This window comes from Mobula birostris, chromosome 12 (assembly GCF_030028105.1).
Source record: "Mobula birostris isolate sMobBir1 chromosome 12, sMobBir1.hap1, whole genome shotgun sequence".
NCBI lineage: Eukaryota > Metazoa > Chordata > Chondrichthyes > Myliobatiformes > Myliobatidae > Mobula > Mobula birostris.
The window spans coordinates 21,493,769-21,512,915 of NC_092381.1; the positions used below are offsets into that span (position 1 = coordinate 21,493,769).

At 42.6% G+C, this 19,147-nt stretch overlaps 1 protein-coding gene across 1 annotated transcript in view; it reads left to right on the forward strand.

Moving 5' to 3' along the window:
• ephx4 (epoxide hydrolase 4) overlaps positions 1-9,383 on the forward strand; it is a 73,207-nt gene extending 63,824 nt beyond the window's left edge. Inside the window, exon 7 of the mRNA XM_072274596.1 lies at positions 9,051-9,383. Within this exon, the coding sequence (XP_072130697.1) occupies positions 9,051-9,273 (223 nt within the window). The 3' untranslated portion in view covers positions 9,274-9,383. The remainder of the gene's footprint in view (positions 1-9,050) is intronic.
• The last annotated feature ends 9,764 nt before the right edge of the window (positions 9,384-19,147 follow it).

Genomic DNA, 19,147 nt, shown 5'->3' on the forward strand with positions numbered 1-19,147 from the left:
ACAAAACCCGCATAATTATAACATATAGTTACAACAGTGCAAGCAATACCATAACTTGATGAAGAACAGGCCATTAAAATGGTAAAAATTTCAAAGTCTCTCAAAAGTCCCACATCTCACGCAGGCGGGAGAAGGAAGAAAACTCTCCTTGCCGTACCTGACCACAGTCCGACTCTGAGTTGTCCAAAAACTTTGAGCTCCGTCCAGCCCTCCGACACCGAGCACCGAGTACCATCTCTGCTGAATGCTTCGACCCCAGCCCCGGCAAAGGCTGAGGATTTTGGGGCCTTCCCTCCGGAGATTCTTGATCGCACAGTAGCAGCAGTAGCGAACCAGGCATTTCAGAAGTTACTCCAGATGTTCCTCCATGCTTCTCATGGCTGTCTCCGTCAAATCAGAATTGTGCACGGCCCCTATTTAACAAATACGATATCATTTCACCGGAGAGGCCGCGCACGCTGTGTCGCACCGCCATCTTCTCCTCCCGCCCTAATATCCTTCCTTAAATAAGGAGACCAATATTGTAAGTAGTATTGTAGAGTGACACAGTAGTGGTTAGGATAATGCTTTTACAGCACCAGTGATCACAGATGGGGGTTCAGTTCCTGCCACACACTGTAAGGAGTCTGTATGTTCTCGCCATGACGCGTGGGTTTCCCCGATCCTCTGGTGTCCTCCCACAGTCCAAAGATGGATGGTTAGGGCAAGTGAGCTACGCTGGTACCGGAAGAATGGTGACATTTGCGGGTGAAATCATATTTTGTAACGCTCCATTAAAAATTCCTTTGATGCTTTCCTGATTTGAATGCAATATATAAGCACAATTAGGCATAGTGTAATTCCCTAAGAAATCTGTGAGCTTCAATTCTGCTCCATTTCAAGGGTAAGAAAGTATTATTTCTGATGATTGTAAATGAAGTTCAGAACAGCAACATAAGATAGGCAGAGCCTGCTTCACAGGAGCATATGGTTATGTGAAAAAATGATGAGGCATCCGAAGTTACCAAGGAAGCATTGCATGCAGCTGGAGCTCAGGAAACATTTAGTCTCACTGTGAAATCATACAGGGTTGCATTGCAATTGAACGCTGTAGAAATTCCTAGATAAATGTAGCCATTATTCTGCTTAAGATAAATGCGTTGTTCAGTCCTCTGTATGTTCCAATATACAGCACCATTGGCTCCCGTTCTGTGACTTTAATCTCTTATGAGGCATCTTGGAAGATACCTTCTGCACATTCAAATTCCACCCTAAATATACAACATCCACTGCATTTCCTTCATCTATCCTATTAGTAACCTCTTCAGAGAATTCCGACAGCTTCATCAGGCAAGGTTTTCCCTTAAGGAAACCATGCTGACTTTGTCCTATCTTGTCCTTTGTCACCAGGAACTCCATCACCTCATCCTTAACAATTGATTCCAACATTTTCCCACCCACTGAGGTCAGGCTAACTGGTCTATAATTTTCTTTCTGCTGCCTTCCTCCGTTCTTAAAGAGTGCAGCGACATTTGCAATGTTCCAGTCCTCTGGCACCTTGCCAGAGTCCAATAATTTTTGAAAGATCATTTCTAATGCCTCCACAATCTGTACCACTACCTCTTTCAGAACTCCAGGGTGCAGTTCATCTGGTCTGGGTGACATGTACCTTTAGGTCTTTCAGCTTTTTGAGCACCTTCTTCCTTGTAATAATACCTGCACTCACTTCTCTTCCTTTACACCCTTCAACATCTGGCACACTGCTAATGTCTTCAACAGTGAAGACTGATGCAAAATACTCACTTAGCTCATCTGTCATCTCCTTGTCCCCCGTTATTATTTCTCCGGCCTCATTTTCTAGTGGTCCTATATCCACTCTCATCTCTCTTTTATTTTTACATACTTGTAAAAGCTTTTACTATCCACTCTGATATTGTTTGCTAGCTTGCTTTCATATCTTGTCTTTTCCCTCATAATGATTCTTTTAGTTGCTCTCTGTAGCTTTTTAAAGCTTTCCAATCCTCTATCTTCCCACTAATTTTTGTTTTGTTGTATGCCCTCTCTTTTGCTTTGACATTAGCTTTGACTTCCCTTGCCAGCCACAGCTGTACTATTTTGCCATTTGAGTATTTCTTTGTTTTTGGAATACATCTATCCTGCACCTTCCTCATTTTTCCCAGAAACTCACACCATTGCTGCTCTGCTGACATCCCTGCCAGCAGCTCCCTCCAATTTACTTTGAACATAGAACATAGAATAGTACAGCACAGTACAGGCCCTTCAGCCCACAATGTTATGCCGACCCTTAAACCCTGCCTCCCATATAACCTCCCACGTTAAATTCCTCCATATACCTGTCTAGCAGTCTCTTAAATTTCACTAGTGTATCTGCCTCCACCACTGACTCAGGCAGTGCATTCCACACACCAACCACTCTCTGAGTAAAAACCCTTCCTCTAATATCCCCCTTGAACTTCCCACCCCTTACCTTAAAGTCATGTCCTCTTGTATTGAGCAGTGGTGCCCTGGGGAAGAGGCGCTGGCTGTCCACTCTATCTATTCCTCTTATTAGTCATAGTCATAGTCATAGTCATAGTCATACTTTATTGATCCTGGGGGAAATTGGTTTTTGTTACAATTACACCATAAATAATAAATAGTAATAGTTAAATAGTAATATGTAAATTATGCCAGGAAATAAGTTCAGGACCAGCCTATTGGTTCAGGGTGTCTGACCCTCTGAGGGGGGAGTTGTAAAGTTTGATGGCCACAGCCAGGAATTACTTCCTATGACGCTCTGTGTTGCAGCTCGGTGGAATGAGTCTCTGGCTGAATGTACTCCTGTGCCCAACCAGTACATTATGTAGTGGATGGGAGACTTTGTCCAAGATAGCATGCAACTTGGACAGCATCCTCTTTTCAGACACCACTGTGAGAGAGTCCAGTTCCATCCCCACAACATCACTGGCCTTACGAATGAGTTTGTTGATTCTGTTGGTGTCTGCTACCTTCAGCCTGCTTCCCCAGCACACAACAGCAAACATGATAGCACTGGCCACCACAGAATCGTAGAACATCCTCAGCATCGTCCGGCAGATGTTAAAGGACCTCAGTCTCCTCAGGAAATAGAGACGGCTCTGACCTTTCATGTAGACAGCCTCAGTGTTCTTTGACCAGTCCAGTTTATTGTCAATTCGTATCCCCAGGTATTTGTAATCCTCCACCATGTCCACACTGACCCCCTGGATGGCAACAGGGGTCACCGGTACCTTAGCTCTCCTCAGGTCTACCACCAGCTCCTTAGTCTTTTTCACATTAAGCTGCAGATAATTCTGCTCACACCATGTGACAAAGTTTCCTACCGTAGCCCTGTACTCAGCCTCATCTCCCTTGCTGATGCATCCAACTATGGCAGAGTCATCAGAAAACTTCTGAAGATGTCAAGACTCTGTGCAGTAGTTGAAGTCCGAGGTGTAAATGGTGAAGAGAAAGGGAGACAAGACAGTCCCCTGTGGAGCCCCTTGTACACCTCTATCATGTCTCCTCTCATCCTCCTTCTCTCCAGAGAGTAAAGACCTAGCTCCCTTAATCTCTGGTCATAATGCATACTCTCTAAGCCAGGCAACATCCTGGTAAATCTCCTCTGTACCTTTTCCAATGCATCCACATCCTTCCTATAGTGAGGTGACCAGAAGTGGATACAGTACTCCAAGTGTGGCCTAACCAGAGTTTTATAGAGCTGCATCATTACATCACGACTCTTAAACTCTATCCCTCGACTTATGAAAGCTAACACCCCATAAACTTTCTTAACTACCCTATCTACCTGTGAGGCAACTTTCAGGGATCTGTGGACATGTACCTCCAGATCCCTCTGCTCCTCCACACTACTAAGTATCCTGCCATTTACTTTGTACTCTGCCTTGGAGTTTGTCCTTCCAAAGTGTACCACCTCACACTTCTCCAGTTTGAACTCCATCTGCCACTTCTCAGCCCACTTCTGCATCCTATCAATGTCTCTCTGCAAACTTTGACAATCCTCTACACTATCTACAACACCACCAACCTTTGTGTCATCTGCAAACTTGCCAGCCCACCCTTCTACCCCCACATCCAGGTCGTTAATAAAAATCATGAAAAGTAGAGGTCCCAGAACCGATCTTTGTGGGACACCACTAGTCACAACCCTCCAGTCTGAATGTACTCCCTCCACCACAACCCTCTGCCTTCTGCAGGCAAGCCATTTCTAAATCCACCTGGCCAAACTTCCCTGGATCCCATGCCTTCTGACTTTCTGAATAAGCCTACCGTGTGGAATCTTGTCAAATGCCTTACTAAAATCCATGTAGATCACATCCACTGCACTACCCTCATCTATATGCCTGGCCACCTCCTCAAAGAACTCTATCAGGCTTGTTAGACACGATCTGCCCTTCACAAAGCCATGCTGACTGTCCCCGATCAGACCATGATTCTCTAAATGCCCATAAATCCTATCTCTAAGAATCTTTTCCAACAGCTTTCCCACCACAGATGTAAGGCTCACTGGTCTATAATTACCCGGACTATCCCTACTACCTTTTTTGACCAAGGGGACAACATTCGCCTCCTTCCAGTCCTCCAGTACCATTCCCGTGGACAACGAGGACATAAAGATCCTAGCCAGAGGCTCAGCAATCTCTTCCCTCGCCTCGTGGAGCAGCCTGGGGAATATTCCGTCAGGCCCCGGGGACTTATGCATCCTAATGTATTTTAACAACTCCAACACCTCCTCTCCCTTAATATCAACATGCTCCAGAACATCAGCCTCACTCATAATGTCCTCACCGTCATCAAGTTCCCTCTCATTGGTGAATACTGAAGAGAAGTACTCATTGAGGACCTCGCTCACTTCCACAGCCTCCAGGCACATCTTCCCACCTTTATCTCTAATCAGTCCTATCTTCACTCCTGTCATCGTTTTGTTCTTCACATAATTGAAGAATGCCTTGGAGTTTTCCTTTACCCTACTTGCCAAAGCCTTCTCATGCCCCCATCTTGCTCTCCTCAGCCTCTTCTTAAGCTCCTTTCTTGCTACCCTATATTCCTCAATAGACCCATCTGATCCTTGCTTCCTAAACTTCATGTATGCTGCCTTCTTCTTCCTGACTAGATTTTCCACCTCACTTTTCACCCATGGTTCCTTCACCCTACCATTCTTTATCTTCCTCACCAGGACAAATTTATCCCTAACATCCTGCAAGAGATCCCTAAACAATTTACATCGGTGGTGCACAAGTGGAACAGGTCAAAAACTTTGTTCCTAGGGGTCAATATCACAAATGACCTGACTTGGTCCAACCAAGCAGAGTTCACTGCCAAGAAGGCCCACCAGCGCCTTTACTTCCTGAGAAAACTAAGGAAATTTGGCCCGTCCCCTAAAACCCTCACTAATTTTTATAGATGCACCGTAGAAAGCATTCTCCTAGGGTGCATCACAACCTGGTATGGAAGTTGTCCTGTCCAAGGCCGAAAGAAGCTGCAGAAGATCGTGAACATGGCGCAGCACATCACACAAAACCAATCTTCCGTCCACTTTACACCGCACGCTGTCGGAGCAGTGCTGCCAGGATAATCAAGGACACGACCCACCCAGCCAACACACTTTTCGTCCCTCTTCCCTCCGGGAGAAGGTTCAGGAGCTTGAAGACTCGTACGGCCAGATTTGGGAACAGCTTCTTTCCAACTGTGATAAGACTGCTGAACAGATCCTGACCCAGATCTGGGCTGCACCCTCCAAATATCCGGACCTGCCTCTCAGTTTCTTTGCACTACCTTACTTCCCATTTTTCTATTTTCTATTTATGATTTATAATTTAAATGTCTAATATTTACTAACCTTCACTATTTTTAATATTTAATATTTGTAATCCAGGGAGTGTGAAGCACAGAATCAAGTATCACTGTGATGATTGTACGTTCTAGTACCAACTGTTTGGCGACAATGAAGTATGAAGTATAAAGTATAAACATCAACCATATGTCCATAGTACATTTCCCTGCAAAAACATCGTCCCAATTCACACCCGCAAGTTCTAGCCTTATAGCCTCATAATTTGCCTTTCCCCAATTAAAAATTTTCCTGTCATCTCTGATTCTATCCTTTTCCATGATAATACTAAAGGCCAGGGAGCGGTGGTCACTGTCCCCCAGATGCTCACCCACTGAGATATCTGTGACCTAACCTGGTTCATTACCTAGTACTAGATCTAGTATGGCATTCCCCCTGGTCGGCCTGTCAACAGACTGTGACAGGAATCCATCCTGGACACACTTAACAAACTCTGCCCCGTCTAAACCATTGGAACTAATCAGGTGCCAATCAATATTAGGGAAGTTAAAGTCACCCATGATAACAGCCCTTTTATTTTTGCACCTTTCCAAAATCTGCCTCCCAATCTGCTCCTCGGTATCTCTGCTGCTACCAGGGGGCCTATAGAATACCAGCAATAGAGTAACTGCTCCCTTCCTGTTCCTGACTTCTACCCATACTGACTCAAAAGAGAATCCTGCTACATTACCCCTACTTTCTGTAGCTGTAATAGTATCCCTGACCAGTAATTCCACCCCTCCTCCCCTTTTCTACTCTCTCTATCCCTTTTAAAGCACTGAAATCCAGGAATATTGAGAATCCATTCCTGTCCTGGTGCCAGCCAAGTCTCTGTTATGGCCACTGCATCATAATTCCATGTATGTATCCAAGCTCTCAGTTCATCACCTTTGTTCCTGATGCTTCTTGCATTGAGGTGCACACACTTCAGCCCTTCTACCTCATTACCTTTACACCATTTATTCTGCTTCTCTTTCCTCAAGGCCTCTTTATATTGGCCAACCCCTCTTATACCATTGTAATTTCCTTTACTCCACTGAAATACTGCTACATCAGACTTTACTTTCTTTCAAATTTCAAGTTGAACTCAATCATATCGTGAACACTGCCTCCTCAGTGCTACCTTACCTTAAATGCTCTAATCACCTCCGGTTCATTACATAACAACCAAGCCGGTACAGCTGATCCCCTAGTAGACTCAACGACAAACTACTCTAGGCATTCAACAAACTCAGTCTCCTGAGATCCATTTCCAACCTGATTTTTACATTCGACCTGCATGTTGAAAACTCCCATGACTATCATAACATTGCCCTTTTGACACTCCTTTTCTATTTCCCATTGTAACTGTAGTCGACATCCCAGCTACTGTTGGGAAGCCTGTATATAACTACGATCAACGTCCTTTTACCTTCTGAACTCAACTCACAAAGATTCAACATCTTCTGATCCTATGTTTTATCTTTCTAATGAATTGGTGCCATTCCACCCCCTCTGTCTACCTTCCTATCCCTCCAATACAATGTGTAACCTTGGACCTTCAGTTTCCAACTACAATCATCCTTCAGCCACGATTCAGTGATGGCCACAACGTCATACCTGACAAACTGTAATAGTGCAACAAGATCATCCACCTTATTTCTTATACTCCGTGCATTGAGATATAACACTTTGAGTACTGTATTTGCTACCCTTTTTCATTCTGCATCCCTAATACACTGACCCTCACCTTGCTGGCTGCAATTATGTCCTATCATCTGCCTTCCCTTCCTGACAGTCTGACTGCATGCTACCTTTGCTTTCTTAACATCCGTCCTATCCTGAGTCCCTTCAATCTGGTTCTCAACCCCCGCCATCACCACATTATTTTAAAGCCTCCCCAACAGCTCTAACAAACCTGCCTGTGAGAATATTGGTCCCCCTCAGGTTCAGGTGCAACCCATCACTTTTCAACAGGTCATGCCTCCCCCAGAAGAGATCCCAGTGATCCAAGAACCTGAAGCCCTGCCCCCTGCACCAGTTTCTCAGCCACGCATTTACCTGCCAGATCATCCTGTTTCTACCCTCACTGGCGGGTGGCACAGGCAGCAATGCAGAAATTACTACCCTGGAGGTCATGCTTCTCTGTTCTCCCGAGCTCTCTAAATCCTCTTTTCAGGACCTCATTGTATGTCCTTCCTATGTCATTGGTGCCAATATGTACCAAGACATCTGGCTATTCCCCCTCCAAAATGTTTCCTTCCCCCTCCCATTCACTCCTGGTTTATCCCTACCCCCCATTCACTCCTGATATCCCCTTCCCCCACTCACTCCTGGTTCCCCCCCCATTCACTCCTGGTTTATCCCTACCCCCCATTCACTCCTGATTTTCCCTCCCCCATTCACTCCTGATTTCCCCTCTCCCTCATTCACTCCTAATTCCCCCCATTCATTCTTGATTTTCCCCTCCCCCATTCACTCCTGATTTTCCCTTCCTCCCATTCACTCCTGGTTTCCCTCCCCCATTCACTCCTGGTTTCCCCTCCCCCTCATTCACTTCTAATCCCCCCCATTCACTCCTGGTTTCCCCTCCCCCTCATTCACTTCTAATCCCCCCCATTCACTCCTGGTTTCCCTCCCCACCATTCACTCCTGATTCCTCCCCCATTCACTCCTGATTTCCCCTCTCCCATTCACTCCTGATTTTCCCCTCCCCTCATTCACTCCTGATTTTCCTTACCCCCCATTCACTCCTGGTTTCCCTCCCCCCCATATTCACTCCTGGTTTCCCCTCCCCCCATTCACTCCTGGTTTCCCCCTTCACCCATTCACTCCTAATTCCTCCCCCCATTCACTCCTGATTTCCCCTCCTCCCCCATTCATTCTGCTGAAGACTTCCTCAAAAAACTCATAAATTTGTTAGACAAAATTTCCCCTTTATGTTGTCATACTAACGGCTTAACTAGATTACGATTTTCAAAATGTGATGATAATACTTCTTTAATAATTGGTCCAAACATTAACTAGATGTTAAGCTGGACAGTCTATTGTTAACCACTGTTTACTTCCCTCCCTTCTTTGAATAGAACTGGGAGGATAACATGACAGATTACAAAAGGAACTGGGTCATAGTTTACTTTTAGATAAATTAAAAAACAGAGGCATGAATTCCCATGCGTTGCCCTTTGAACTTCTTTCATTCAAGGTGACCTTTGTTTTACAGGAGCCTGCCCTTGAACCAGAATGAGGTGGTGTCACCCACCCTGTTGTTGTGGGGAGAAAACGAAGAATTCCTGGAATTCCGAATGGCTGAGCTCTCAAAGTCCTACGTAAGGAATTATTTCAGACTGACCGTTGTGCCCGACACCAGTCACTGGCTTCAGCAGGACCAGCCAGAGCTGGTCAACCATCTGATCTGGGTATTCCTGAAGGAAGTTGTCCAGTAAGACCGGCTGTCACTGAAGTAAGGCGCAAAGGTCACGTGACAGCTCCAGTTAAATGTTTTTCTGTGCCGTTTACCTGTAGCTAGTTTACCGTTTACATGTGCTGTCTAAACTCTGGTGCTGAATGAAAGTCTGCTTGTGAGGTTTGTACTTTTATCGATGCACTATTTACATGTAATGCTGAGCTGTAACCATTTAAAGTTGGGGTGTTCCTAAAATGTCTCTACAATATACTTATTAAGATTCCTAATGACCTCATTTCTGTGTACGTATATGGTTTGGCCGAGAGGTTCAGACAGAGTCAAGTTATCTGCTTAAGGGGGTCATCGAAAAGACCTATGAATCTTGAACTGTTTTCAGAGTGTTGCTGACAAGTAGGGCAGAACTGGAAAAACTGGAGATACAGGAGATAGAGACCTTGAATTGAAAGAGATCCAACACCTTTTAAGACAGCATCATAGCATTCATAGTCCTGAATCTTTGCACGTGCAAACACCAGCCTTAAAACTTGTAAATAAGGAATAGTGACATCACCATGTAAATGAGTGGAACGTACTCTTTACTTTGTGGTGCCTTTCACCAGATTCTTCCTTAGAAAATAAATGATGAGTGCCATTTCTGGAAATATAAATGGGGATGTTTATATTTTATATTTTTAAGTTGTATAGATTGATGTTTTTATTGACAAGGGTCAGGTATTGAGCATATTGCTGTAGTCACAATTGGGTTTCCATATAAAATGTATATATTCATCCACAGGAAAATATGGACAGATTGCCCAGCTGTTATATTCTAGGTACAAAGGTTACGGATTATTTTCTAATTAGGAACCAGTCTCTGCAGAGCTCTGTAAACTATCTAGTTGGACATTGAGGAAGGACTGACCTCATGAAGTTGCCAGGACTCCAGAGTGGACCATTTATAGGAGGCATGGCGCCTCCCAGACCTCGATACAAGGGCAAGGAGTGTAGTTGCAGGGTAATACCACCACCTGCAGGTTCCCCTGCAAATCACAAGTCACACTGACTTGGAAATCTGATGCCATTCCTTCATCGTTGCTCGGTCTAAATTAAAGTACAAGGTACATTTATTATCAAAGTATGTTTACTATATACATCCTTGAGATTTGTCTCCTTACAGGCAGCCACAAAACAAAGAAACCCAATAGAGCCCATTAAAACAAAAGAAGACCGCTAAACACCCAACGTGCAGACGAACTGCCACTCCCTATCCAAAGGCATTGCAGGAGTTCCTTCACCCAAAGGGACTAGGCTAGTTCAATAAAATAGCTCGCCACCAGCTTCCGATTCAGGGCCCGTAATAAATGCTGCCCTTACTCATATCTTGTCAGTGTATTTAGAAAAAACCTAGCTGATATGCCGCCCTTTCCTGGATATCAAAATATGCAACTTCCCTCTGCATGAATCCTGACAGTTCTTGGCAGAGTTGTCAGCGGGGACACACTGACAATGAGTGGAGGTGGTGAGGAATAGTGAGGACTACATTGGGATTTCCTCTGATCAACCTGAATTTTTCGGCTTTCCCTGTGAACCAGGTTTAGAGCAGAATCTAAATCATTGATGGGAAGTCTGTAACACATTGACAATTATCCCTGGATGCACAGTGGTCGGTGGTCTGAAGAAACAAATAGTTTTATACTTGGCAAACTTTTCTAAGGGCTGTAGATTTTTTTTTTGAGATGGTTCTAAAATCAGAAAAGGTAGATGAAATTAAAATGTAAGAATAAATTCACTGACTATTCATAGTCATAGTTATAGTCATACTTTATTGATCCCGGGGGAAATTGGTTTTCGTTACAGTTGCACCATAAATAATTAAATAGTAATAAAACCATAAATAGTTAAATAGTAATATGTAAATTATGCCAGTAAATTATGAAATAATTCCAGGACCAGCCTATCGGCTCAGGGTGTCAAGGAGTTGTAAAGTTTGATGGCCACAGGCAGGAATGACTTCCTATGATGCTTTGTGTTGCATCTCGGTGGAATGAGGCTCTGGCTGAATGTACTCCTGTGCCCACCCAGTACATTATGTAGTGGACGGGAGACATTGTCCAAGATGGCATGCAACTTGGACAGCATCCTCTTTTCAGACACCACCGTCAGAGAGTCCAGTTCCATCCCCACAACATCACTGGCCTTACGAATGAGTTTGTTGATTCTGTTGGTGTCTGCTACCCTCAGCCTGCTGCCCCAGCACACAACAGCAAACATGATAGCACTGGCCACCACAGACTCGTAGAACATCCTCAGCATCGTCCGGCAGATGTTAAAGGACCTCAGTTTCCTCATCAAGCCTCTAGCAAGCTCTCATTGGTAGAAACAGAAGCCCAAGGTTAGTCTTCACATATTCCTTTGGTGTAGGACTCTCTCTTGGACACAGCACCAGTGAATCTTCTTGGTACTTTCTTTGTATTTAGAAGGTACTAACATTTTGGATACAAATTCTTAGGCAATATAGTCTATTAAAATTTGACAATCCGTGCTGTCTTGTTTCTAAAGGTGAGCTTGATTGCATAGTTTGTTTTATTTGTTGTGCTGGCTGCACCTTTCATGGATGATCGCAGACTCGAAATTTTCTTCCTCTTACCCCCTGAGAGCACTCACTTGCATCATCCCTGTACTAGTCAATTAGAGCGCTGGAGTTCAGTGTTCATTTCATGCAAATCATGCTGACTGATGACTTACTGGGATGTATTTGTATTAATATTTTTATTGTGAAAGAGAGTAATTGTCATCTGACGTTCTGGACTACAGATCTCAGCAATCTACTCAGTGGCTCTTGGAGTGGTGCTCAAAATATCAAAGCGCTGGCATGCTAAACACACTTAATTGGAGAGTGTATTAATGGACAGGGAAAAAGAAGTCAAAATATGATTGGTTAATTTCTATTTCCTTTTTTGTTCCACACTTTTATTTTTATGGTTTAGAAATGAGAGGGTAGAGAAAGGAGAATTGAGTTTCAAAGGCAAAGTTCAAGGTAAACTCATGATCAAAGTGCGTAGATGTCACCAAATACTACCCTGAGATTCACTTTCCCGCAGACTGTCACAGTAAATACAAAGAAACACAATTGAATCAATGAAAAACCACACTCAACATGGTGAGCAAACAACCAGAATGCAAAGGACAACGAACTGTGCAAATACAAAAATTTTTTTTTAAGGAAACAAAATAATAATAAATAAGCCATAAACGTGAGATGAAGAATCCTTGAAATTAAGTCTATAAGCTGTGGGAACAGTTCAATGGTGGTGTGTGAAGTTATCCCCACTGGTTCAGGAGTCTCCATCCCCATTGAAATAGCCATGTTTCTCACCTTGTAATGAGACCCTATAGCCAGTAAGGAGATTAGAATCTCTGAGCGATCTCTGAGCGCGCTACCAAAGAACTATGGTACTCCAAATTTCTGTTATTTAAATTAGATCGCAGTGCAGCACGAGCATAAATTATGGAAATTTATGTTGAGAAAAATGAACAAATAAAAGCACTGTGCTGTTCAAGCTCTTCTTAAGAGAATGATTTTGGCATTGAAGTAAAGATAGCATTCCCAAAAGTGAAGTGAAAGAACATTTTATTAAGGTAGGAGATCGTATGCAAACAGGTGACTGTTGGTCAGTACTGACACGGTAATTCGAAAGGGCCCGAGTCCATGCTGTATCCATGACTTATGAACAAGAGGTCAACATGCACACACAATGCTGGAGGAATTCAGTTGGGCTGGCAGCATCTATGGGGGAAAATGAACAGTCAGCTTTCGAGCCATGGCCTTTCATCAGCACTCAGAGCGTAGCTTCATTGACAAGTGGCCTAAACTTATAAGCCTCTCTACGTATTTGTCTGGTGGCTCCTTTCCCCCGATATTGAAAGGCCTGGGGGATGTGAAATGGTTAGTGGGGGAGTCCAGCACCAGAGGGCACAGCCTCAGATGTCCCTTCAGAACAGAAATGAGAAGGAATTTCTTTCACTCGAGGTTGGTAAATCTGTGGAATTCATTGCCACAGATGGTTGTGGAGGCTAAGGCGTTGGTTATATTTAAAGCAGAGATTGATAGATGTTTGATTAGTCAGGACGTCAAAGATCTTGGGGAGAAGGCAGGAGAATGGGGTTGAGAGGGAAAGTATGAATGGCCTAATTCTGCTCCTGTGTCTTATGGTCTTAATTTATACACTGATGTCAAGCAAATTGTCAAAATCCTATATCATAAAGTATTGGTGTTCTAAAAAATTGGCATATTTCAATGGTCCATTCTTTACTAATGGAATTTTTGGGCTGATACTGTGCTGTTTCCTCAGACTTTAAGCCATTTGGGGTTTTTTGCGTCCATGAGGAAATTAGATGATGTGAAAGCAGGTGTACTTGAACAAGTCAGGAATGCTATAAGACCCTAATGCACTCAGCCTAGTGGCACAGGGTAGATGGGAACCAATATATTTTTGTACCAATGCTGTTGTTCATTGAGAATGCACTGTGTTGCTGTTCGGGCTTTACCACAGTCCCTTAGTTAGAGATAGAGCGTACTTCCTGTATAATAACTTCCAATTTACCTTACATTTTATGGAATATATAAAATATCGTACTACTACCAAAGAAAGTAATTTATTTTTCAAAAGGCCCATAATTCCCATTATTGGTCAGTAAGTCAAACAGATATGAGATAAAGTGACATTTAGTGACATAAACTATACTTCTTCAGAAACACATTAGGATCATATTTTGTAAACAAAGCCTTCTAAGAAAATGTGAATTTATTTGTTCAAATTACCGAGTATAATTTTATCACAGTGCTCTTGATGTAATTTGTATTTATTTTAATTGTAATGTAAAATATTGTAATTTTAATAAAGTAATTAATGTTATGGAATCTTAAAGTGGAATTTTTGTCATTTATTTTATTGTCGTAGCCACACAGTTGCTGGATTACTTTCCTTTAAGTGGGACTTAGTTTGTGAAAAGTGAGGTATGTACAGTCAACCCTTTCTCATATGATATGTTCTGATAAATAAACCATATCATCTCCTTCTGTTGATTCCTGTTCCCGCTTCCTTTGCTTTATCTGTTTTTTTCACAAACGTGTGGGATGCTGCAAACCTTCAGTAACACACACACAAAGTGCTGGAGGAACTCAGCCGGATCTGTCATGGGCCTGAGCCTCCCCAGCATCGAGGACATCTTCAAAAGGCACTGCCGCAGAAGGGCGGCTTCCATCATTAAGGTCCCCCATCACCCAGGACCTGCCTTGTTCTCATTGTTGCCATCAGTGAGGAGGTGCAGGAGCCTGAAGACACGCACTCAATGTTTTAGCAACAGCTTCTTCCCCACTGCCATCAGATTTCTGGATGGAAAATGAATCCGTGAACACTATCTCACAATTTTTTCTCTATTTTTTTACACTACTTATTTCGTTATATATATGTTAATTAGACTGTATGTATTTCTTATTGTAATTTATAGTTTTTTTATGTACTACACTGTACTGCTGCCACAAAATAACAAATTTCATGACATATTCAGAAATATTAAATATGACTGATTTTCTATGGAGGGAAATAAAGTTGATGTTTCAGGCTGGGACCCTTCATCAGGGCCTGTTTGTTTCCCTCCACGGATGCTGCCTGAGTTGCTGAGTTTCTCCAGCATTTTGTGTAGGTTGCTGGTTTTCAGAACCTTGTTTTAATTCTTCTTTAATTCTAAGTGAGACAAATATTGCAATCTTAATTTTATGCTCAGGCAGATTATTGGATTCCATTGAGATTTAGTAATAAATGACTTGCACTCTTGAATGAAGATAAATATTTTATTAAAAGTTACCTGTGAACTATTTTCATTTTTACATACCTGATACGCAGCAGGTTTAACTGATACTTTATATTCTTTATCAGAATTTATAGATTTTTACAAGCTCATCCATTCTTTAATCACCGCTGTAACATATACCCACATCTGTTTCCCATGACCTCCATTAGCTTAAATGATAAAATATGTCCTATTTTAAAGAATAAAACAGAAATATCCCCCTTCCTGTCAATCTCTTTTTTTTTTGCAATGTAATCAAATTCAGTCTTGATATTATCCGCTCTGTTGGTAGGTATGGACAGATTTACTGTACAGTACTAACAGTGAAGGGATTTGCATGAATGTCCTTTGCAATTTCAGAAACGGTGTTAATGTTTCAGAGTTGTATTCCCCGGTTATGATGATAGGCAATGCAATATGTTAATATGCTATAGAACCATATAGCATGAAAACCGAGATTTTGACCTACTGAGTCCATGTTGACCATAAAACATCCATTTGCTATAGTCTATACTAATGCCATTTTATTCATCCCACATTCCCATCAAATTGCGTTAGGTTTTACCAGTCATGGGCATACCAGATGCAATTTTCAGTGAATTGTGTAGACTTTATGTTTTTCTATATAATGCAATGTAGCTGTGGTGTTGCTGCAAGTTTTCCATTGTACCTGTGCATACATGGACTCATGCAAATGACAATATATGCAACATTGACTTTGACAATTCAAGTCAGGTTTATTGTCATTTAACTATATACATGTATACCATAAAATGAGACAACGTTCATCCAAACCAGGGTGTAAAGCACAGTAGTACACGTAAGACACATATGTATAATACACAATAATTCAGGAAAGTAACAATAAAATCTACAGATGAATTGCGCATAAATAAAAAAAGTAAAGTACACAGATGAAATGTTGTAAGGTACAGGGACAGATTAATCGGTGACACTTTGAATGCGATGTGGCAGGGAGTCACTACCCTTGGAGGGGCCGCTGGGTTTGAGAGGTTGCTCTTCCTGATATCCTGGAAGACGTTATCGCAATTCTGAGGTTTATCAATTGGACTGTAGTTCATATTGGCCTCGTTCAGTTCTATGTGTTTTTTTTTGTGTTCTCGCCCATTCTTTCTTGTTGCCAACTGGCAGGCTGGGGATTTGGGGTTTGGGATTTGACGTTCTTGCTGTCGCTTTTCCGTGTGAGAGATCTGTTCATTTTAGTGCGAGGGAGGGGTTGGGGGAGGTTTGGGGTTTGCGAGCTTTTGGTTTTTTCTCTCTGTGTGTGAAGGGGTTGATGTCTTTTCTTTGAATTACTTCTATGGTTTTTCTGTATTTTACAGCTATCTGGAGAAAACAAATCTCAGAGATGTATTAAGCATAAATGCTTTGATAATAAAATGAACCTTTGAGTTCAGAAGCCTAATAGCCTGAGGGAAGAAACCGTTTCCCATCCCGACTGTTTCCCATTAACCCACATACCCTTGAAAAGTTGGAAGAAACATGCACAATCACAGAGAGAATATGGGAAGTCCACGCTGGTGATCAGGATTGGACTGGCAGGTCTCTGGTCCTGTGAGGCTGCAGCTCAACAAACGGAACCAATGTTCCCACCCTGGTGTTGCACCCCACAAATTCACCCTGTTGTTGCTGCAGCCACAGAGATTCATTCTCAGTCATGTCTTCAGATTTGTTGCTTCAAGTTTCAGCGCCTGCTGTCCCTCGTGTCGCCAGCAAGAAAGCAATTAGATTGAATGCTGAGTTTCAGTGTTTAATCTTCTATTTAGATCTGTAGAACATGTGTCCTTCAATTCTATCAATCAAGATTTTACTGTCGTTGCTTGGCAAAGATTTTGAACACATTTTACATCATATCTGTATGGATTATTTCATGTAACACTGTAGAGCTGTAATCCATATATCTAGTAGAAACGTGGAGAGTTTCCAGTCACACTGGAGCCAATTTAAAATTCTCCTTTTGAGTTTAAGTCCCCTTGTGGCCTATCCCCTTCCAGTCTCTGATATCTTCCTCAGCCTTAGAAGCTTCACCATTTCTTGAGTTCTCCCCCCACCCCCCTTTGCCTCTGGTCTCTTGCACATCTTCTTTCCCTTGTGCTTTCTCTATTTTAGTTAACTCTCTCGGCCACTGGGGCATTCTGACACTCTAGAGTGTTTTGTCATTGAAGTTCACACCTGTGGCCATGTAGGCTGGTTAAAAATTGATGAAGAGCCAAGCAAATTTTATTTCCCAGTAGTGAATGAGCTAATGTATTTAACTGTGTTTAGGGGAGTGAGTTGATGTCTCTAGTATAATATATATTTAAAAGAAACAGAAGAAGCGGCTTCCGTATAGAACTTAACATGCTGTGAAAAACTCTGAAATCAGCAACATTGCAAGCAAAGGAACAATGTTTTGCCAACACTGTCTGGCAAAAAAAGCAACAAAATAAAAGACTGATTCATTTACAAAGGAACGTTTTTTAATCCTCATGTATTTGTTGCTCACTTTCTTTTCACTACTGAAAAATGACAGAGATATTTGGCAGGTCAGACGGAATCAGTGGGCAGAGAAAAATAGTTAATGTTTCCGGTCAATGACCTTTCACAGAATAAAAGGTGATTTTTGTCCAGAAAAATTTGCATTGCTAATATGCAATAAAAAAACAAAATTGGAATTGTGCTCACAGTATTTTTGCCTTGACATTTTTTTTAAGATTTTGCTTTGTTTGCCTGGGAAATTCTGCTGGATTTTTTACTGCAGTGCACCTGCAGGTTAATAGACCATGACGTTGTCTGCTGAAATTTTCTCTGAATGATAGATTCTTGTATGAAAGTAGGCCAATAAAGGAGACCCGCCTTGCCTGTGGTGACACTTTGAAATATTTTGCTCTTTCCCCAAAGCCTAACTATGATTCCCAGAGGACATCAGATTGATTCCCTGTTAGAAGTTTCAATTTCCTAGTTTCCCCTCTTCTAAGCCTGTTTCACCTGTGCTTTCAGGCAGTTCTTCCTGCAGTATTAATTTTGCAATATAATAAAAATCTCTTCATATGAATGCATGTAAGAAACTGGAACACGAGTGTGTCATTCATCCCCTCAAGCCTGCTCCATCGTTCATTAAGGCTGCAGTCTTCCCTGCTCCAAAGTGAGTTCAAGTTTATTGTCATTCAACCATATACATGTATACAGCAAAACGAAACATTGTTCCTCTGGGGCCAAGGTGCAAAACACAGTACATATAGCTACACTCGGCTCATGTAGTTACAATTCAGCACATACAGTCACAAAATAATGATCACACAAGTCCCTGAGTGGCATGGACTGGAGATTGGCAGGTTGACCTAAGATGCAAGGTGCATATTTCTGGTGACGTCCTCAATGCACTGCACCATGTAGCCAGTCGCAGATCTTGCGTATTCAATGATGTTGATATGATGATGATGGGCAGCCGCCTCCCTGAACTTGTTCCAGTCACTAAGTTCGAGCCAGTCCTGTAATGCAGAGGTGGCTCATTCTGGCCAAACTCCCATTTCCTTGGATCATTTTAGCAATGGTCTGAATGCAAAACAGATTAAATCCAGCCTCTCCTTGTAGCTGAAATATTCCATCCAAAGCAACATACTGCATATTGCCTTCTGGACCCTCTCCAAGTGCAATTTTATCCTTCCTGTAGCGTTTTTTTTCTAAAAGATTTGCTTTATCTGTCACGTGTCCATCAAAACCTACAGTGAAATCCGTTGTTTGTGTCAACTGCCAACACAGCCCAAGGATGTGCTGGGGACAGTCCACAGCATGTCACACAGTTCTAGTACCAACACAGCATGCCCACAAACTATTAACCCTGACCCATACGCCTTTGGAAAGTGGGAGGGAACTGGAGGAACTCCTCGCGGCCACGAGGAGAACGTTCAAACTCCTTACAGACAGCGGCAGGAATTGAACCCGGATCTTACAGTTGGCACTGTAAGGTGTGGTGCTAATCGCTATGCTATTGTGCTGCAGCATCCGGTGGCAGACTTTCCTCCACAGTACTCCAGCTGCGACCCATCCATGTATAGTTG